Below are 22,827 nucleotides of genomic sequence, written 5' to 3'. Positions count from 1 at the left end.
CCCCTGCTGTTAAGGTGTAACCCGTCCCTTTTGTACAGGTCACCCCTACCCCAGAAGAGATCCCAGTGGTCTAGAAATCTAAATCCCTGCTCCCTGCACCAGCCCCTCAGCCATACATTCATATCCCCGATCTCTCTGTTCCCGCCCTCACCAGCTTCGACTTGCAGATTACCTTCTGGGGAATTCTGTACCAGTACTCCCAAGTCCCTTTCCACCTCTGAATTCTGGATTCTCTCCCCATTCAGAAAAGAATCTACGCCTTTATTCCTACTACCAAAATGCATGACTCCACAGTTTGCTACACTATATTCCACCTGCCACTTCTCTGCCCACTCTCCCATCCTGTCCAAATCCCTCTGCAGAGTCCCTGCTTTCTCTATTCAACATGCCTCTTCACCTATTTTTGTATCATCCGCAAACTTGGCCACAAAGCATTCAATCCCCTCATCCAAATCATTAATATACAATGTGAAGAGAGGCAGCACCGGGCTCTGCGCAACTTCGCTAGTCACTGGCAGCCAACTAGAAAGAGCCCCTTTTATTGCCACTCTTTGTCTTCCGCCATCCAGCCAACCTGATATCCATGCAAGTATCTGCCCTTTGATACCTGGGCTCTCATCTTCCTTAGCAGCCTCCCGTGTGACACCTTAGCAAAGGCTTTATGAAAATCTAGGTAAACAACATCCACTGCCTCTCTTTTGCCTGTCCTGCTGGTTAGTTCTTCAAAGAATTCCAGCAAACTTGTCAGGCAAGAACTCCCCTTCACAAAGCCATACTGACTATTTTATCGTGAACTTCTCAGTACTCCGTAACCTCATCCTTTATAATGGATTCTAAAATCTTACCAACCACCAGAGTCAGACTGACCGGCCTATAGTTCCCCCAATTCTGCTTTGCTCCCTTCTTGTGCAGCGGGGTAATATTGGCAATTTTCCAATCACCTGGAACCTATCAAGTCAAGTCAAGTCAAATTTATTTGTCACATACACATACACGATGTGCAGTGAAATGAAAGTGGCAATGCCTGCGGGTTGTGCACAAAAAGAATTACAGTTACAGCATATAAATAAAGTTAATAAGTTACTATTAGTGCCGACAAAAATTTAGTCTCTGGGGTTATAAAAGTTGACAGTCCTGATGGCCTGTGGGAAGAAGCTCCGTCTCATCCTCTCCGTTTTCGCAGCGTGACAGCGGAGGCGTTTGCCTGATCGTAGCATCTGGAACAGTCCGTTACTGGGGTGGCAGGGGTCCCTCATGATCTTGCTTGCTCTGGATCTGCACCTCCTGATGTATAGGTCCTGCAGGGGGACGAGTGTAGTTCCCATGGTGCGTTCTGCCGAACGCACTACTCTCTGCAGGGCCATCCTGTCCTGGGCAGAGCTGTTTCCAAACCAGACTGTAATGTTGCCGGACAGGATGCTCTCTACAGCCCCAGAGTAGAAGCAATGAAGGATCCTCAGAGACACTCTGAATTTCCTCAGTTGTCTAAGGTGGTAAAGGCGCTGCTTAGCCTTACCCACCAGTGCGGCAATGTGCGTTGCCCACGTCAGATCCTCTGCGATGCGGACTCCCAAGTATTTAAAACTGCTCACCCTATCCACAATAGACCCATTTATCTCCAGTGGCGTGTAGGTCCTTGGATGTTTAGCCCTTCTGAAGTCCACAATCAGCTCCTTTGTTTTAGTGACATTCAAGAGGAGGCTATTGTCCTGACACCAGAGTGCCAGATCAGCCACCTCCTCCCGGTAGGCCTTCTCATCGTTGTTGGAGATCCGGCCCACCACCACAGTGTCATCAGTAAACTTGATGATGGAGTTTGAGCTGAACCTGGCCCCACAGTCATGTGTGTACAGGGAGTACAGTAGGGGGCTAAGGACGCAGCCCTGGGGGGATCCTATGTTCAGGGTGAGGGAGCTAGATGTGTGTTCCCCCATCCTGACCACTTGGGGCCTGGCAGTGAGAAAGTCCAGGACCCAGGCACACAGAGGGGTGCTAAGCCCCAGTTCCAGCAGCTTCTCAACCAGTCTGCTGGGGACTATTGTGTTGAATGCTGAACTAAAGTCAATGAACAGCATCCTCACATAGCCCCCCTGGCTGTCCAGATGAGAGAGAGCGGTGTGTAGAACCTGGGAGACCGCATCATCCGTGGACCTGTTCGGACGGTATGCGAACTGTAGTGGGTCCATGTTGCGAGGAAGGAGGGCGCAGATGTGCTTTAGAGTATTTTAGTAAAGCATTTGACAAGGTTCCTCATGGTTAGCTGCTCTGGAAGGCTAGATCGCATGGGATCCAAGGAGAGATAGCTGGATAGAAAATTGGCTTCATGGAAGGAAGCAGAGGGTGATGGTGGAAGATTATTTCTCGGATTGGAGGCCTGCGACTAGTGGTGTGCCTCAGGGTTCGATGCTGGGCTCATTATTGTTTGTCATCTATTTCAATTATTAGGATATAGGGCAAGACTAACAAGTTTCCTGATGATACAAAAGTGGGTGGTTTTGCAGATAGTGAAGATGGTTTTGAAAAATTGCAGCAGGATTTTGATCAATTGGCCAAGTGGGCTGAGAAATGGTTGATGGAATTTAATACAGAAAAATGTGAGTTGTTACATTTTGGGAAGTCTAACTTGGGCAGGACCTACACAGTGAATGGTAGGGCTCTGGGGAGTATTGTAGAGCAGAGGAATCTAGGAGTGCAGGTGCATAGTTCCCTGAAAGTGGAGTCGCAGATACATTGGGTGGTTAAAAAGGCTTTTGGCACATTGGCCTTCATCAGCCAGAGTATTGATTATAAAAGTTGGGAGGTCATGTTGCAGTTGTATAAGACGTTGGTGAGGCCACATTTAGATTATTGTGTTCAGTTCTGGGCATCGTGTTATAGGAAAGATGTTGTCAAGCTGGAAAAGGTAAAGAGAACATTTACAAGGACTAGCGGGTCTAAGCAAAATGCAGAGATTGAGTTGGCTGGGACTCTATTCCTTGGAGCGCAGGAGGACGAGGGGTGATCTTACAAAGGTGTAGAGAGGATTTGTTGGGGTAGATGTACAGAGTCTCTTGCCCAGAGTAGGTGAATCGAGGACCATGGAACATAGGTTTAAGGTGAAGGAAAAAAGATTTAATAGGAATCTGAGAGGTAACTTTTTCACACGAAGGGTGGTGAGTGTATGGAACAAGCTGCCAGAGGAGGAAGTTGAGGCAGGGACTATCCCAACATTTAAGAAGTAGTTAGACAGGTACATGGATAAGACAGGTTTGGAGGGATATGGACTGAATACTGGCAGGTGGAACCAGTGTATCTGGGACATTGTTGGCTGTTGTGGGCAAGTTGGGTCCAAGGGCATGTCTCCACACTGTATCACTCTATGACTCAATGATTCTTGAAATATCACTATCTCTGCCTCCACAATCTCTAAAGCCACCTCTTTCAGAACTCCAGAGTGCAGACAATCTGGTCTGCATTTGGAGATTGAATATGGAGGACCACAGCGAGAGCAATGTTCTAATCTGTCAATTTCAGGCTGTCTTAGCTCACTCAGAAATACGATTATTCAATCGTTCGACATGCATTGGAGTCTTAGGTTATATCATCACCAAAATAATAGCCATTTTTATTCTTTCCTTGTACAATCCCCGATTCGCCTCACTGAACAAGGGTTGAACTCCTGGTTAGATAATTGTGGCTAGGGAAATGCTGTATGACAATATTACACATCATTGTGCAATATAATTCTGTTGCTGCTGACAGCTCACTACACAATAGAAGCGCAGTCCCAAGTTGCCGAGTCTGTTGTGACTAATTGTGTAAAAACAAAACATCCATTTATTATTGCAATTAGTTTATTAGCCTAGTATGTAAAAACAAACAAGGAATTTGATTTGCCATACAGTCACACCAAAAAAGCAACAAGACACACAACTACATAAAAATTAACATAAACATCCACCACAGCGCACTGTGAAGGAAGGCAATAGTCTTATCTTCTTCCCTCCTTTTCTCCGGCGCACGGGGCAGTCGAACCATCCGCAGTCGGGTCGATCGAAGCTCCCACGATTGGGGTGGTCGAAGGTCCTGCGGCTGGAGCTCCCGAAATCGGTCGCTAACCACGAGCTCCACGATGTTAAGTCTGCAGGCTCCCGCGGTTGGAGCTCCCGAAGCCGATCCCCAGCAAAGGGACCACAAGCTCAACGATGTTAGGACGCAGCGCGGACAGAGGTACGATATGGAAAAAGTCGTATCTCTGTCGAGGAAAGAGATAAAAAAGGTACCCCCCCCACACACGATACAAAACATAATTTCCACTGGGTGGCGTCACGATGGCAGCCTTGCCTACAGTCTGTCTGTCCTTTCCTTTTATTGTTATTTTTGGTGAATTTTTAAAGTTTGTGTTAATGTTCTCTGGTTTGTTTTATGTGGGGGGGGGGGAGGGGGGAGGGGAAAACTTTTTTTCAATCCCTTACCTCACCGGAGATGCGATTGTTTTCCGGATCGTATCTCCGGTCGCTCTGCAGCCTAACATCATGGAGCAGGAGGCCTTGCCTGGGACTGACTTTGAGCCTCACCATGGGGCATGGACTTACCATTGGAGCCGATTCCTTGCCTGGGATCGACGCTCCAACCGTGGCCTGCGGACGTTAACATCAGGAGCTCGCAGTCTCGGGTTGAGACCAGGTCGAGAGCTCCAAGCTGCATCAGGTTCGACAAGCCCCGTCCCGGGGTAGATCGCCCGGCGCGGGGGGAGCTGAGATCCCTCCTCCCCCCCCCCCCCCCCCCGATACTGGAGCTTGATCGCCCCGACGAGGAAGGCCTGCCGCCGGCTAGGGGAGTCAAGATCGTCCCGTCACCCGGAAGGTTAGAGGCCCCCGTCCGTTGGAGGCCAAAGGAGGGAAGAGATTGAACTTTTTTCTCGCCTTCCATCACAGTGAGGAATGCGCAGGAGTCACTGTTGTGGATGTTCATGTTAAAATGTATTTTGTGTGTCCCATTGCTTTTTATTGTTTTGACTGTATGGCAAATGAAATTCCTCATATATTGCAAAAAACATACTTGTCTAATAAAGTATTATTGAGATTGATTGTAATTGAAAAATAAAGATACACTAAACATGCATTTAACAACAGATTGAAGAAGGGTCTTGACCCGACACGTCACCCATTCCTTCCCTCCAGAAATGCTACCTGTCCCGCTGAGTTACTCCAGCTTTTTGTGTCCATCTCAAGTTTGGAGGTTAATTGGCTTCGGTAAAAAATTGTAAATTGTCCCTAGTGCGTAGGATAGTGTTAGTGTACAGGGTGAACGCTGGTCGGCGTGGACTCGGTGGGCCAAAGGGCCTATTTCCACGCTATATCTCTGAAGTCTAAAGCTGGGCAAGTGGGCAGAGGAATGGCAAATAGAATTTAATTGGGATGAGTGTGAAGTGTTGCATTTTGGGATGTCAAAGCAGGGCAGAACTTTCACAATGGTAGGACCCTTGGAGTGTTATAGAGCAGAGGAATCTAGGAGTACAAGTATGTAGTTCACTGCAGGTGATGGAGGTTTTTGGCATGTGGGACATCAGAAGTCAGAGAATTGAGTACAAAAATTGGCATGTTTTGCTACAGTTATGCAAGACATTGGTGAGGCCACACTGGCAGTATTGTGTTCAGCTTTGGTCATCTGATGCCATTAAGCTGGAAAAAATGCAGAGAAGATTTACGAGGATTTTGCCAGGACTCGAGGGCCTGAGCTGTAGAAGTTGGGCAAGCTAGGACTTTATTCCTTGGGGCACAGCAGGCTGAAGGATGATCCCACAGAAATATGTCGAGACCCTTCTTCAGTCTGAAGAAGGGTCTCGACCTCGAAACGTCGCCCATTCCTTCTCTCCTGAGATGCTGCCTGACCTGCTGAGTTACTCCAGCATTTTGTGAATGAATACCACAGAAATATATCTAATCATGATGGGAATAGATCTGCCAAATGGTCAGTCATTTTTTCCCCAAAGTAAGGGAATCATGAAATAGAGGGCACATGTTGAAGGTGAGAGAGTGTCAGAGCATGAAAAGAAATCATGCAAAAAGAGATCATACACAATTTATTTTGTTAAGCAAAGAAATATGGAGGCAAAACAAAGGTAGATGGGGTTATTACAAATCAGATGTGATCAAAATGAGTGGCAGAGAAGCTCAAAGAACAAAATTATGTTCATTGCTACTTCATATGTGCTGGAGATTAGACAACCTGCAACAAGTTTTCTCATTTCCACCTCCTCTGAATAGATTGACAAACATTTCATCCTTAACCTAAATGTGACCCAGATGTGTGCAGGTCCCAAAGAGATTGTCTCTCCCTCTTAACATTTGAAACAATCCTTGCAAACATCTTCTTTTGTGTTCGGCTACATTCTTCATGGGATAATATTTGAGGTCTATCACCATTTGTCAGAACTGGCAACAAGAGTAAGTAAGCTAAAATTGCAAAGTTGGGAGAATTATATATGCAGAACAAGGGGGATCTCTTTGATGATGGATGAGGTCAAATTGGTTAAATGTGGCAATTGGAATAGAGAATGCTTCTTTGTCTGTGTTATGTCTGCTGAAAATAGGGCTGCAGGAAATGCCTTGCCTAATGATGCTCCTAGTACAACAGCATTATTTCCCTTTCACCTGCCACATTCCCCAATTAAATCAACCATGGTGCCATGGGCTTGGCGGTCTGAACTCTTTTGTGAAATTAAGGTATAAACCTTTGCATATTAATGATTTGGATGAGGGGATTTGAAGGGTTTGTGGCCAAGTTTGCGAATGATACGAAAATAGTTGGAAGGCCAGGTAGTGTAGAGAAAGCAGGGACTCTGCAGAAGGACTTGGACAGATTGGAAGAGTGGGCAGATAAGTGGCAGATGGAAGATAGTGTAGTAAAGTGTGGAATCATGCATTTTGGTAGTAGGAATAAAGGCGTAGACTATTTTCTAAATGGGGAGAGAATACAGAAATCAGAGGTGCAAAGGGACTTGGGAGTGCTGGTGCAGGATTCCCAAAAAGTTACTCTGCTAGTCGAATCGGTAGTAAAGAAACCAAGCTCAATGCGAGCATTTAATTCAAGGGGGCTTGTATACAAAAACAGGGATGTAATGCTGAGGCTCTATAAGGAATATTGTGAGCAATTTTGGGCACCATATTTGAGGAAGAATGTTCTGGCTATGGAGAGGGTCCAGAGGAGGTTTACAAGAATGATCCAAGGAATAAGTGGGTTAGCCTATGATGAGCGTTTGTCGGGCCTGTACTCACTGGAGTTCAGAAAAATGAGGGGGGAAACATAAAGAACAGTGAAAGGCTTGGATAGAGTGGGTGGAGAGGATGTTTCCATTAGTGGATCTAGGACTAGAGGTCATTGCCTCAGAATTAATGGGCGTTCTTTTAGGAAGGAGATGAGGAGAAATTTATTTAGTCAGACGGTGATGAATCTGTGGAATTCTTAGCCACAGAAGTCTGTGGAGGCCAAGTAAGTTGATATTTTAAGGCAGAGATAGATAGAGTTTTGCTTTGTATAGGTGTCAGAGGTTATGGGGAGAAGGCTAGAGAATGTGGTTAGCAGAGCGAGGCAGATCAGCCATGATTGAATGGCGGAGTTGACTTGAAGGGCTGATGGCCTATCTCTGTGCCTATCACTTATGACTTATGACCTTATGAACCGACAAGATGCAGAATAATATGTACAACAGATCTAAATTTATAGTAAATATTAAAAGATTTCTTATAGACTATCTTTGGCATGTGACAAAGATTAACTGTGCATGTTCATAACTTCATAAGTTCATAAGTTCTAGAAGCGGAATTAGGCCATTTGCCCCATCAGGTCTACTTCGCCATTCAATCACGGCTGATCTCTCTTTCTCTCTCGCCTATCTTTGCAACTGCAAGAAAGGTGGAGCATCATGCTTCTCTCATTACACAATTCCTACAGACTAATTAACCAAGAGCATTTAACAGTGTCAAGAGCAGCTGGGTGGAGATGGGTTACACATGGGCATAGTTCAAAGCAGCATTGGTTACTCCGGATACAACGGGCTTGAAATTGCGAAGGAAACAACATTTTATTTTTCACTCTATACCTTTGGGTATGTGAAAGTGGCATACAAGGTGAATTGAGTGCAGTCTGATTTCATAGAAAAAAAATATAGGCTGAGAACCATGATTCCATAATTAAAACTCTTGACAGTCAGCACTCAACTATTTAACTTGCATTACAAATAATCGTGTTCATACCCATTTTGATGTTAAAAAAAAAATCGGAAACAATGAGAAGGTGGCATTTTCATATTTATTATTTCATATTTCAGATACAGCGCGGAAACAGGCCTTTTCGGCCCACCAAGTCCGCACCGCCCAGCGATCCCCGCACATTAACACTATCCTACACACACTAGGGACAATTTTTTTTTACATTTACCCAGTCAATTAACCTACATACCTGTACGTCTTTGGAGTGTGGGAGGAAACCGAAGATCTCGGAGAAAACCCACGCAGGTCACGGGGAGAACGTACAAACTCCTTACAGTACAGCACCCGTAGTCAGGATCGAACCTGAGTCTCCGGCGCTGCATTCGCTGTAAGGCAGCAACTCTACCGCTGCGCCACCGTGTCACCGCCACATGACGAACATCCTAAACCTTCTATGGAAGTAGAGATGTTGGTGTCCTTTCTTGGCCATAGCTTTGATGTGACTGGTCCAGGACATATTACTGGTGATATTTATTCCTAGGAATTTGAAGTTACCCATCAATGGGTGTGGGTACTGCTTTGCTTCCTGAAGTCAATCATAATCTCCTTTGTCTTGCTGATATTGAGGGCCTGCTGGAGCTCCTGCTGATTAACCACTTTAACTCCCCTCGCTCTGGCATATAATAATTTTTTTTTTTAATAAAAAGTTGTTGAAAAAAATCTGGTGCTTTGTTAACGCTGGCCTGCAAATGGGCTAAGCCTGAGAAATCAAGCCGTTACAATTGTTGATGACTCCAGAATTCCAGAGAGAACATCTCAAGTTTCCCCACATATCACGATTGGCACAAACAACTCTGTTTTGAGACAAGTGAGAGCATCGCCAAATCCCATGAACTGCCTTCCACATGAACCACCTGACAAACTGAGCAGCTGCCACGGCAACTCCAAACCAGCTATTACAAATGTATCATGTCAGCATCTTTTTGTACAAAAGGCAAAAAACTAACATCTCCATGTTAGAAATGGGTCATGAATTTATGTACAATCAAAATTTAACATGATTAAAACTGTAAAAAATTCTAACATTGTTTAAGTAAAATATTCCCGAGTCCTGAAAAGGGGATTGAAATTGAAAATCCTGATAGCACTGATGTTGTACATCCTGCACTTTCCCTTTATATCCTGAGACCTGCCCACCTCTGCTTTGAGTGAAATCAATATCTGGACCTTCATACTCCTCTGGGGGTTGAGAAATCTAAAGATTGACCATCATCTGCATAAATACATTTCTCCCTCTTTCAGTCCGAATTATTCGATACCTTAGTTTGAAACTGCAACCCCTAGTTCTAGATTTTCCAGCTGCAGAAACAATCTCCTCCGGCCGTCCTGTCAAGCCTGGTTAAAAATTTTGGTGCTTCAATAAGATCACCTCTCGTTCTTCAAACCCGTAGAGTACACAGATCTCGTGCTCTCAACAACCTGGCATTCCAAGAACCAGTAGACATCAGGAAATGCAGACACTAGTTTACAAAAAAAGGCACAAAGTGTTGGGATAAGTCAGTTGGTCAGGCAGCTTGTCTGGAGAACATGGATAGGTAATGTTTCGGGTCTGGATTCATCTTCAGACTGATTGCGGTGGGGGTGGGGAAGGGAAGAAAGCTGAAAGAAAGGAAGGGCAGGGAAAGCTTGGCAGGTGATAGGAGGATGCAGTTGAGTGTGTGCGTGTGTACGCACGTGCATTCCTGCGTGTGTGGAGGGGGAGGGGGGGTTGATAGGCAGATGGTTGGATCAGGAACCAGGATAATTTCTCAGATCACATTTCACATTAATTCATAAGTGATCGGAGGAGAATAAGGCCATTCAGCCGATCAAGTCTATTCTACCACTCAACCCGGAGTCAGGGGGTATGGGGAGAAGGCATGGACGGGGTACTGATTGAGAATGATCAACCATGATCACATTGAATGGTGGTGCTGGCTCGAAGGGCCGAATGGCCTACTCCTGCACCTATTGTCTATTGTCTATGGCTGATCTATTTTTTCCTCTTTCCCCATTCTCCTGCCATCTCCCCACAACCCCTGATACATTTACGAATCAAGAATTCACTTACTTTTCTAGAACGTAAGTTATTCAATCTATGGTGTCTCTCAGTGTATTCCAATTAGCTTTATTTCAAGACATATTCCCCTCTCACTAGCTCATCAATTCCCTCATTTCTCCTACTAAAGGGTGACTCGAATAACCGACCAACCAGCATTACTCTACTTTCTTAGAAGATTGAGGAGATTCGGTACGTCAAAGAATACTCTCTTGAACTTCTACAGGTATAGAATAGTGCACGGCCAATATTTATTTGCTATGTTTTCAGGAATGAAAATATGAAAGAAGGCTTGGTGATGCTGAAGGAAACAAGCCACAGTATTGCATGTAAAACACAGTTGACAAGAATAAGAAAATGCAAAGTTATGTCATAAGCTTTATTATGTTGCAACCAACAGCGCACTCAGAAAGGTCAGAAAATATTTTCACCATGTCAGATTTTTGAAATGAGATTTTAAATGTACAGTGTTCCTCCCTGTTCATTGCATCATTACCATCGTACAATCATAAACTTCAGGCTTTTACCAAAACTAACGGAGAATATTTTCAAATTCATTCCTTCAAATGGGAATGCTCACCGGCAACACTTCCCCCTCGATAAAATCAACACAGGAGCACCTCAAGGCTGTGTGCTCCGTCCCCTGCTCTATTTTCTCTATGCCCATGACAGTGTAGCTGGACATTATTACAATGCCATCTTTAAATTAGGGAACAATGTCACTGTTGTTGGCAAAATAATGGGCAGCGATGAGTTGGAACATAGGAGAAAAATTGCTAAGGTCACAAGGGATAGTAGTAGAATTAGGCCATTCGGCCCATCAAGTGTATTCCGCCATTCAATCATGGCTGATCTATCTCTCCCTCCTAACCCCATTCTCCTGCCTTCTCCCGTAATCTGATTGAACAGTGCCAGAACAACAATCGCTCTCTCGCTCTCTCTCAATGTTTTACAAGACTGAGGAGCAGATTGTTGACTTCAGGAAGAGAATGCCAGGGATCATTGGTTAGATTTGACCCCAAATAATGCACAGGCATTCCAGACAGAAATGTGTGTTTCATTCTGGCCTTAATTCTAAACGTTACCAAGTAGAAGGAAGTACCAAGTAGTGCACCTATTAGAGTAAAAATGACCTTCAACCTAAACTGATAATGGATCAAATTTAAAAAATCCAAAATAAAAATAAATATATGACTGCCTACTCCAGTAACATCAGATTTTCAGACACAGCTTCAATGAGAACAGTTTTGTGCTGTCTCCTACAGTAGGCATGTAGAAGTACTGAAGACAACTTTCCTTCCTCATATATTAAGTGGTTTTGTCTTCCATTCACTTTTGGCTGCCACTACATCATCAATATTGCATTTAAAACATTATCTTTCTGTTTCTGAGCTAACTTTCTGCTCATTGCGGTTGGTATGTTTGTTTTCCTTGAATTAAGATTACATCACTGTGAACGAATAAAGAGATGGAGGAAGGAACATGAAAATAGTTTGAAAGGGCCCAAGATAAACTTCTCTTTCTCAAGCGTAAACCACATAATATTTGAAGTCTAAATGCATGCAAAGAACATACAGTGTGTAATAAATAAAGAATCAATAGCACCTCATTTTCCATTGAATTTGTACTGTGCCATTCTAGGTGATTGGCATTCCACTGACATCAACATTCTGCAAGTCAAGCATTGCATGCTGGTTAAATACAGGTGTGTTTTTACCCTCGCAGATCATAAATGCAAGTAAAAGCGATAAATCTGTAAAGCATCATTTCAAGTGTTGAATAATTGCCTTTTCAAATTTCCCGTGTGTACCCGCATCAATATCGAACCATTGTTAAATTCCACAAGGCCACTTCCTGAAGCAGGCTAATAATATTTAGTTCAACACACTTCCCACAGTAAATGTACTGGAAATTCTCGGAACACGGTTGAGGATGAACAAATGTTTTGTAACATTTAACTCTCTGATTACCACTTTAAAAATAATTCACTTTCTGAAAAGGGTTTGACAGCACTGGGCTTCTACTCGCTGGAGTTAAGAAGGTTGAGGGGGGACCTCATTGAAACTTACAGAATAATGAAAGGCATAGATAGAGTGGGTGTGGAAAGGATGTTTCCACTGGTGGGAGAGTCTAGGATCAGAGGTTATAGTCTCAGAATTAAAGGGCGCTCTTTTAGAAAGGTGAGGAGGATCTTCTTTAATCGGAGGGTAGTTAATCTAAGGCAGAGAAAGACAAATTCTTGATTAGAACGGGTGTCAAGGGTTATGGGGAGGTCAGGAAAATGAGATTGGGAGGCAGAGATCAGCCATGATTGAATGACGGAGTAGACTCGATGGGCTGAATGGCCTAATTCTACTCTTATAACTTGTGAACTTGTGAAAATAAAATTATTTGCCTTCTTTGAATAGAGGGAAGAGAAGGCTGACAGCAGGGGCACTGACTAAAATCTTTTCACACGATCTTTAGATATGGTGCGCAAGGATGGAGGGAGTCAACCATCGCTGAATTCTGCGATAAAGCTCAGCTATAACAGATCAGTTGTGGAAAGTTTTTGTGCGACATCAGTCTGAGACAGGACTCTCCTGTTCTCTGCAGGGAAATGAACTAAGGCATCCAGCATTGATCTGTTAAGGGAAATGTGTTTAACCAATTTAATAGAATTTTGCAGTGCGCTAAGAGGTAGAGTTGATGAGGGTAAGCAGCTGGTGTGGTGAAAATGGACTTCCAGAAGGATGCTGATAAAGTGCCACATAACAGCATTGTCAGCAAAGCTGAGGCACAGTGCACAAAAGAAACATTGCCAGCATAGATGTGAAGCTGACCAGATAACCAGTCAAAGACAGGAAACAAAAGGGCACAAAGTGCTGGAGTAACTCAGTGGGTCAGGCAGTATCTCTGGAAAGGACAGATGGATGACAATTCAAAATGTCACCTATCCATGTTCTGCGGAGATGCTGTTTGACCCGCTGAGTTACTCCAGTACTTTGTGTCGTCTTTGTAAATCAGCGTCTGCTGTTCCTTTCATCCACAAGAGGAGGAGGAGGATGAATAATGGAGTTCCTTAGTGAGTGGCTTTGGGGCCATTAAAAAAACCGATATTAATGTTCTTGACTTGGACGTGAAAGTCATAACTACTGAATGTGTAGACAGGAGAATACTTGGCAGTTTGCCAACTGTTAGGGGATTAGTGATGAATTGTATCCAGAAGTAGGCAGGCTCAGGAACAGATATAAACGTGACAGATAAAGTTGAATTTGCAGAAAAGGGCGAGGTGATGCATTTGGGTCGTGAGAAGTAAAATTTAAAAACACAATACTGTTCCGAAAGAGATAAAAGAACAGGGGGACCTGTGGATATGTGTGCATACATCGTGGTAGGACATCTGCTTTATCAGACAAAAATTATAAAAGCAGGGATGTCATTACAGGTCTTTCTACAACACTGGGCTGGCCTTAGCTGGAATATTGTGTTCAATTCTAAGTCACTACATTATAGGAAGGACATGAGGGGGTTTAATGGGGGTCCAGAAATAGCCTAAAAGAAAATTGTTCCCGAGATGAGCAATGGCAAATACATGGATAGATCTTAAAGAATAGGACTATATTCTTTGGGCATAAAGGCTGAGGGGATAAAAGTGCATACAATGATGAAGTGTCATAGATAGTAGAAGGCTACTCCTTGGTCATGGATCACTAGTAAAAAGGAAAGAGCAACAGAATGATGAGTGAAAATGTCATATGCAACATGTGATAATGTCTGGAATACAATCTGGCTTTCATGACAGAATTTCCGTCTGGCATTTCTCTGACATAAGAGGAGGCCATTTCAACCCATCAGGTCTATGCCAGCTCCCAGAGTGACCTCATGCCCAATTCACCAGGTCAGGGAAGAACTAGCAAGTTGCTATGGTAAACAGCAGTCATGAATGTGAAGCACTAAATGAGCCCCTTCTGTGCTGATTGTAGATGATCAGCCATGATCACAGTGAATGGCGGTGCTGCCACAAAGGGCCAAATGGCCTCCTCCTGCCGCCTCCTCCTCCTCCTGCCTCCTCCTGCACCTATTGCCTGTTGTCTAATCTGTTATTTCCATGATTGAACCACAAATCCATCGAAATGGAAGCAGGAAAGACCATGGATGAGTCTTGTCACAACTCACACACCAAAGTATAAATTATTCTACCTTTGGGACTAGCAATGTAATGTCACAGCTATGTAATACATTTAGGTTGAAGTGTTGAACACATTTCACAAAGAAATCAATTTTTTTCTTTCATGTTATCGAATAGCATAACTTTGAAACTATAGCCCCAGTTTTGCAGCTGGAAAACTGTGATAATCTTGACGTGGAAACTTATGGACATCTGACCATTCAGGAAAATGCTGAAGCTTTTGTGACCTGCACAAGAAATGGTTCCTTTTGTCACAACCGCACTTTCAAGGGGCTGAACCAATGAAACTTCAAGGTTTCTCAGAATTGCTGTAAAATGTGTTACACAAAGTGCCGATGAGTTTTTAAACGGTAAACTATGCTGTAAATGTTTTGTCGAATCACACTGACCTTACAGAGAAAAGCCCAGCTCGTTGTGGGCTGTAATGTCCTCAGATAAATATTTAAACCCCAAAGAATTTCATATAAAAACATTGGTATTTATTTGCGGCAATTCAGCATTGTACTCATTCCAAACTTAATTTGGCCTGCTGCAAAATAGTTAGAAATGCTTGCAAAAATGGTGTTTATTTTTCTTCCATGATTGCTGTTTAAGACTTTTTTTGAAGCTGATTGGCTGCTGTCACCTTGAAGACATCAGTGTTGCTGGATGTTAGAAAACCTGCCATGATGACACTAACCTACATCACTAAAAGCAATATATTTTCATTGAAGAATACTGGATCCTAATGGATACCCTTCTTCAAAATCAACAACAAGCATAGCCAGTTAACTGTTCGCCATGTAATCCAGATCATTACAGTTTTCTGTCTGAAGAAGGGTCCCGACCCAAAACGTCACCTATTCCTTATCTCCAGAGATGCTACCTGACCCGCTGTTACTCCAGCATTTTGTCCATCATCGGTATAAACTACCATCCACAGTTCCTTCCTGCACATTAAAGTTTTCTGATAGCTTTTCTCCCCCTTCTCCATACCCTCCTTGGAAGAGAGATCGAAGCAAGTGCTTGAGTAAATTAAAACCATGGTAATTTGTAAACGAATTAAATTAAGAAATAAACAATATGATATTTTACCAATAAACCAAATAAACCAGAAAGAAGATCCTGCCAAAACATTGCCTATGCAAACAAAATTGCCAGCAAAGTTGATTAGCCTTCTCAAAATCTACCAAAATTGAACAAAACATTTTCACATTACTCACCAGGCGGTTTTCATCGAAGACTTCAAACAGCAGCCTGTGATTCTGGGGATTAACCTGTAATTTATGTAATTAATATTACTACTGGGGACAATATCACACTCCAGTCAACTTCTCTCACTTGTCATTTTCAATACAAACTCAAATATTGACACCCATCTTTTAGAACGGTAGACTTTGATGGTGGCGCAGGATCAGCTAAATTGAACACTTAAGCAGCTGAGCTTTCTAGTCGATGTCTGAAACATGACCTCTGCTCATATCAATATATTTATCTCATAGGTGTAGAGTACAATGTTGCTCAATACTATGCCTTTGGCACAGGTGAGCAAGGACAACGTTCTACCCCTTATTTCTTTCTTTGAAAGATTTCCAAAAATTCCAAAGTCCAAGGTAAAAAGAATACATCCAGGTGCCAAGTGATTATTCCAGCTTCCAAGAGCACTGACAGTGTCTGCAATACCTACAAACTTTCAGCTCAGTAAACAACTGTATAGCAAAGCTTGATTTTTGATGCTGAGAATAGATTTCCAGCCAAAACATGGAATTTTCTCTTTTCACTCATGAATCCAGGGAAAAGGCAAGAAAGGAAGTAATTTGGGGAAAAGACGCGAAAGCTATTCAATACAAGTCTTAATTTAAAAGACTTTCACAATATTATTTATTGCTTTGCACTCCACCCTAGTGGCAGTATTGAAGAGCTACCATCAAAGGGTAAATCTGTGTACTCTTTTCCTTCTATTAATGCAAGTGCCATGATATTGCTGTACAAGAAGGGAGCAATGCAGAAGAGTGAAAACTATAGGCTGGTCAGCCTGACTTCAGTTGGTAAGATTTTAGAGTCCATTATAAAGGATGAGGTTTCAGAGTACTTAGAAGTTCATGATAAAATAGACCGAAGTCAGCATGGTTTTGTAAAAGGGAGATCATGCCTGACAAATCGGCTGGAATTCTTTGAGAAAGTAAATAGCAGGACAGACAAAGAAGAGTCTGTGGATGTTGTTTATCTAGATTTTCAGAAGATTTTCACCTTTGATAAGGCGCCGAACGTGAGGCTGCTGAAGAAGATGAGAGTCCATGGTATCAAAGGGAAGACACTAGCATGGATAGCAGGTTGGCTGGATGGCAGAAGGCAAAGCATTGTTCTAAAGGGGCCTTTTACTGGTTGGCTGCCAGTGTCCAGCGGAGTTCCGCAGGGGTCGGTGCTGGGGCCGCTATTCCGCACGTTATATATGAATCATTTGGATGAGGAGATTGAAGGCTTTGTGACCAAGTTTGCAGATGGAATGAAGAGAGGTGGAGGAGCAGGTAGTGTAGAGAAAGCACGGACTCTGCAGAAGGACGGGCATATTGGAAGAGTGGGCAGATGGAATACAGCGCAGCAAAGTGTGGAGTCGTGCATTTTGGTAATCGGAGTAAAGGTGTAGACTATTTTCGAAATGGGGAGAGAATTCAGAAATCGGAGTTGCAAAGGTATTTGGGAGTGCTGATGCAGGATTCCTAAAAAGTTAACTTGCAAGTCGAATCGGAAGTAAGGAAGGCAAACACAATGCTTACATTTATTTAAAGAGGTCTAGAATACAAAAACAGGGATATCATGCTGAGGCTTTGCAGGCACTGATCAGACTGCATTTGGAGTATTGTGAGCAATTTCAAGGTTTCAAGGTCAAGGGTACTTTATTGTCACATGTACCAATTAAGGTACTGTGAAATCTTGGGCCCCCTATCTGAGGAAGAATGTGCTGGTGGTGGAGATGGTCCAGAGGAGATTTACGAGAATGATCCCAGGAATGAGTGGGTTAACAAATGATGAGCGTTTGACGGCATTGGGCCACCAACTGCTGGAGTTTAGAAGGATGAGGGGGGAACCTCATTGAAATGTATTGAATGGTGAAAGGCCTGGATAGAGTGGATGTGGAGAGGATGTTTCCACTAGTGGAAGAGTCAAGGACCAGAGGTCATAGCCTCAAAATTCGGAAGGATATGAGGAGGAATTTCTTTGGTCAGATGTGAGATTCATGGATATGAGGAGGAATTGAGGAGGATATGAGGAGGATATGAGGAGGAATTTCTTTGGTCAGATGTGAAATTCAAGGATATGAGGAGGAATTTCTTTGGTGAATCTGTGGAATTCATTGCCACAGAAGGCTGTGGAGGCCAAGTCAATGGATATTTCTAGTCTAGAGATAGATAGATTCCTGATTAGTACGGGTGTCAGTGGTTATGGGGAGAAGGCAGGAGAATGGGGTTAAGAGGGAAAGACAGATCTGCCATGCTTGAATGGTGGAGTAGTCTTGATGGGCCGAATGACCTAATTCTGCTCCTATCATTTATGAGCACTCAATTATTTGTTCACTGACCCGCAGTAACCAACATTGCTGTGATGTTATTTATAAGAGTGGGGTTTTTTTTAACTCTTTTCTCTCTTGGTCATTGTTTTCAGCAAAGATTTCTACCTCTTGCTACTCCTTGCTAACCTCCTTAATTTTGGGTCAGCTTCCCATTATTGCCTTGCCTTAACTGTATCCATGCTTCCTCATCTTATCAAATTTAACCCGTTTAATTTTTACAAATTCAGGTTACCCCAATTAATCTTTCAACATTTAGATTTGTGCCAAAGTACTTCTCTTGCCCTTTAGAAAATCCTGGCCATTCACGTCCTCACAACCTATTTATAATATTAATGCTCAGCCATCATGTGGAATTTGTAAATTAGTCCACAAAACACTTGTCACTGGAAGATAAAGCCAAATGAACAGCTTCAAGAGGAGTGTCATCTGTCATGACTGGTCTTTATTCCATTGCTCTGTAGAAAGGTAGTGTGGAGTTGCTGCAGCATTGACCACAGTGACGATCAAGAACAGAAATATCAGGAATTAGAAGAAAGAGCCAAACATGGGTCTTCTCGTTTGGAATCACTCCAGGGTCACTTCACGACTCCAACTGGATACCAAACCACTATGGACTTTACATTACTACAGTTACTCTACACAATTTGGTTTTGGCACTATCATGGGCTAGTTTGCTGATTATTTACTGTACATTTAGTGTTGTGCTGCATCTAATGTGCCTACAAAACTGCATCACGTAAGAATGGAATTGTTCTGGTTCATATCCAGTGCAAATGGCAAATGAACACTCATTGTTCTTAATATTGTCCAATGTTGAATCAAGCTTAATCAAATTGAACATTTTGCTGTTTTAAAGTGACCAGCAAAATGGTGACTTTATGCCAATGAGGGAACAGAACTTCTAAACGGAGTAATATATTATTGATTCAAATTGTCACCAAAATATACAATATTTAGTTCAGTTTATTGTCACGTGCACCGAAATGCAGTGAAACCCTTTTTTGTTCTCTCAAGTGTCGAGACTGATGTAAAGATGATTTTCCAAACTGGGTACAATGACTGGTTTTCATTCAACTGAGTTGCTCAGATTGAAAAAAAAAACTTTTCTTTGGGATTTTGGTGATCTAATTGGATTTTTACATTTTCACTGTGGCATTTCAACTGACTTTGTCTGCATCATTAAGCATGGAGTTTATCATTCTAGAGCTATTATATAGCCACTATATGAACACATAAACAGAGTCAGTCATTTATTATCAAAAGAAAAATAACTAAGAGCTTTATTATCACTTACCCTGAAAAGGAATTCTTCATTCCATTTTGGATTCAGTGACTGCAAAGGAAAATTGAAGATATTAGTGTAGCTTCTGCATTTCAATATAACCTCCTGCATTAAAAAAAGTATCTAATTGCAGTAACCAAAGAGAAAGCTTGCACCTGTTTTAGCCAGTGGAGTATTCCACTTCCCACTTGACAAGACACAAACACAAACATACTTGCTTAATAGTAATCTACTGCTGGCAGTATTTTGTGGAAAGGATGACAGTGAATTCAAGCTGCAATAAAGGAAAACAGACCAAAACACAGTACAAATTTATTATTGTAGAAGCATCTACAATTAAGTGCTTTCATCAAATCAAAAATATAACTCAAGTAATATTTTTAAAAAGCAACATCACACACAAGTGATGTCAAATGCCTGAAAATAATCATATCATTAACCAATGGCACAGGCTACAAACTAAATTCATGCAGCCAGCTCATTATAATTAATGACTTGAGCGTGGCATGCAGGCAGTACAAACTGCAATCCACATTGTATTCTCATTCAACAAGGGTTCAAATGCACAAGAGGGTGGCACTTTGAAACAACACCACGGTAGAGTTGCTGCTTTACAGCGATTGCAGCGCCGGAGACTCAGGTTCGATCCTGACTACGGGTGCTGCACTGTAAGGAGTTTGTACGTTCTCCCCGTGACCTGCGTGGGTTTTCTCCGAGATCTTCGGTTTCCTCCCACACTCCAAAGACGTACAGGTATGTAGGTTAATTGGCTGGGTAAATGTAAAAAATTGTCCCTAGTGGGTGTAGGATAGTGTTAATGTACAGGGATCGCTGGGCGGCACGGACTTGGTGGGCCGAAAGGGCCTGTTTCCGGCTGTATATATATGATATGATATGATATGATATTTAAAGTGTAGGAAGGAACTGCAAATGCTGGCTTAAACCGAAGATCGACACAAAATGCTAGAGTAACTCAGCGGGACAGGCAGTATTTCTGGATAGAAGGAATGGGTGACGTTTTGGATCGAGACCCTTCTTCAGACCCTGTCTAGACCCAAATTTCCTGCATTTTGTGTAAATCCATAATATTTAAACCTTGCCTTCTACACTTTAGGAGGTGCAGTGAATGGAATGGACTGAAGGTGGAAGGCAGGAGAGATGAGAACAAAGAAGACTTTAGCATCACATTTCATTCAACCATAACTTTAGGAATAGGAATAGGCTGCTTGCTCCTCAAGCCTACACCGACCGCTTTCTCCAGCCGGTGTAATTACAATCTCAGTTCTGCATTCCAACCCACCTGCAGTAACATTTCACTCCCTTGCTTATCAGCTGTCCATTTACATTTGCCTTTGGAACATTCAAAGACTCTGCTTTTACAGCCCTTAGAGGAATCGTGTACCAAAGACTCAAATTGCTGGTGGGGATTCTCATTAATAGATGCCACCTTCTTGATTGAGGCAGCGTCCCATATAAATGCTTTCGATGGAGAAGAGAGCTGTGCTTGAGATGGACAGGGATCAGTACACCACTCTCTGCAGCATTTGCTCTCCTGTGCATTGGTATTGCTGTAGAAGGCCGCAATGCAACCAGTTAGGATACTTTCTACAGGACAAAAGTAGAAGTTTGTTTGAGTATTCGGAGACATGTCAAATCTGTTTAAACTTCTGAGTAAGTTTAGGCGTCGGTATGGTTTCTTTGTAATTAATCAAATGTTCATGCCCTTATTGGAAAAGGGTGCTTCATAGCCATCAAGAGGCTGGTGAAGTGGAAATATTATAGCCATAATGGACACATGGCTGAGAGATGGGCAGGGCTATAAATGCTACAGCTGTGAGAGAGATCCAGGCCAGAGAGGAGGGGGAGATGTCCTTTTGATCAGGAAAGGATAACTACACTCAGAGAGGAAATACTTAGTGAGACTTCATGGGGAGAACTTACAAACAGGAAGGGAATAATCATTTTGATGGGACTGTATTACATGTCCCACAATATTGAGTGGGAATAAGAGGAGCAGATGTGTAGAGAGTTGGCAGATAACGGTAAAAATAACAGGGTAGTATTGGTGAGAAATTCCAAGTTCCTTCATATTTATTCGGTCTTTCATCATGTGAAGGGCTTGGATGGTGGAATTTGTGAAATATGTCTGAAGTACGAATCCAGAAAAGATTCACCTGGGTGTCACATGGGCTAGCAGGCTTGAATTAGATGTTGAATAGGCTGGGACCTCTTTCATTTGGAGCATAGGAGGCTGAAGAGTGACTTTATGAGGTATACAAGATCATTAGAAGCATGAAAAAAGTGAATGCTCAGTCAATAGACAATAGACAATAGACAATAGGTGCAGGAGTAGGCCATTCAGCCCTTCGAGCCAGCACCGCCATTCAATGCGATCATGGCTGATCACTCTCAATCAGTACCCCGTTCCTGCCTTCTCCCCATACCCCCTCACTCCGCTATCCTTAAGAGCTCTATCCAGCTCTCCCTTGAAAGCATCCAACGAACTGGCCTCCACTGCCTTCTGAGGCAGAGAATTCCACACCTTCACCACTCTCTGACTGAAAAAGTTCTTCCTCATCTCCGTTCTAAATGGCCTACCCCTTATTCTTAAACTGTGGCCCCTTGTTCTGGACTCCCCCAACATTGGGAACATGTTTCCTGCCTCTAATGTGTCCAATCCCCTAATTATCTTATACGTTTCAATAAGATCCCCCCTCATCCTTCTAAATTCCAGTGTATACAAGCCTAATTGCTCCAGCCTTTCAACATATGACAGTCCCGCCATTCCGGGAATCAACCTAGTGAACCTACGCTGCACGCCCTCAATAGCAAGAATATCCTTCCTCAAATTTGGAGACCAAAACTGCACACAGTACTCCAGGTGCGGTCTCACCAGGGCCCGGTACAACTGTAGAAGGACCTCTTCGTAACAACTCCTCTTGTTACGAAGGCCAACATTCCATTGGCTTTCTTCACTGCCTGCTGTACCTGCATGCTTCCTTTCAGTGACTGATGCACTAGGACACCCAGATCTCGTTGAACATCCCCTCTTCCTAACTTGACACCATTCAGATAATAATCTGCCTTTCTATTCTTACTTCCAAAGTGAATAACCTCACACTTATCTACATTAAACTGCATCTGCCATGTATCCGCCCACTCACACAACCTGTCCAAGTCACCCTGCAGCCTTATTGCATCTTCCTCACAATTCACATTACCCCCCAGCTTAGTATCATCTGCAAATTTGCTAATGGTACTTTTAATCCCTTCATCTAAGTCATTAATGTATATCGTAAATAGCTGGGGTCCCAGCACCGAACCTTGCGGTACCCCACTGGTCACTGCTTGCCATTCTGAAAGGGACCCATTTATCCCCACTCTTTGCTTTCTGTCTGTCAACCAATTTTCTATCCATGTCAGTACCCTACCCCCAATACCATGTGCTCTAATTTTGCCCACTAATCTCCTATGTGGGACCTTGTCGAAGGCTTTCTGAAAGTCGAGGTACACCACATCCACTGACTCTCCCCT

General features: G+C 43.0%; 1 protein-coding gene across 4 annotated transcripts in view; it reads right to left on the bottom strand.

Moving 5' to 3' along the window:
• nedd4l (NEDD4 like E3 ubiquitin protein ligase) overlaps window positions 1-22,827 on the bottom strand; it is a 353,057-nt gene that overhangs the window by 183,526 nt on the left and 146,704 nt on the right. For all 4 annotated transcript variants that reach the window (XM_078425166.1, XM_078425251.1, XM_078425340.1 and 1 more), the window contains exons 4-5: window positions 19,306-19,344; window positions 15,664-15,717 (exon numbers count right to left, since the gene is read on the bottom strand). In XM_078425166.1, the coding sequence (XP_078281292.1) occupies window positions 15,664-15,717; window positions 19,306-19,344 (93 nt within the window). The remainder of the gene's footprint in view (window positions 1-15,663; window positions 15,718-19,305; window positions 19,345-22,827) is intronic.

The sequence above is a fragment of the Rhinoraja longicauda genome, chromosome 1, assembly GCF_053455715.1.
Source record: "Rhinoraja longicauda isolate Sanriku21f chromosome 1, sRhiLon1.1, whole genome shotgun sequence".
Classification (NCBI taxonomy): Eukaryota; Metazoa; Chordata; class Chondrichthyes; order Rajiformes; family Arhynchobatidae; genus Rhinoraja; species Rhinoraja longicauda.
Note: the sequence above shows the minus strand (reverse complement) of the source record. Positions and strands in the feature narration are given on the sequence as shown.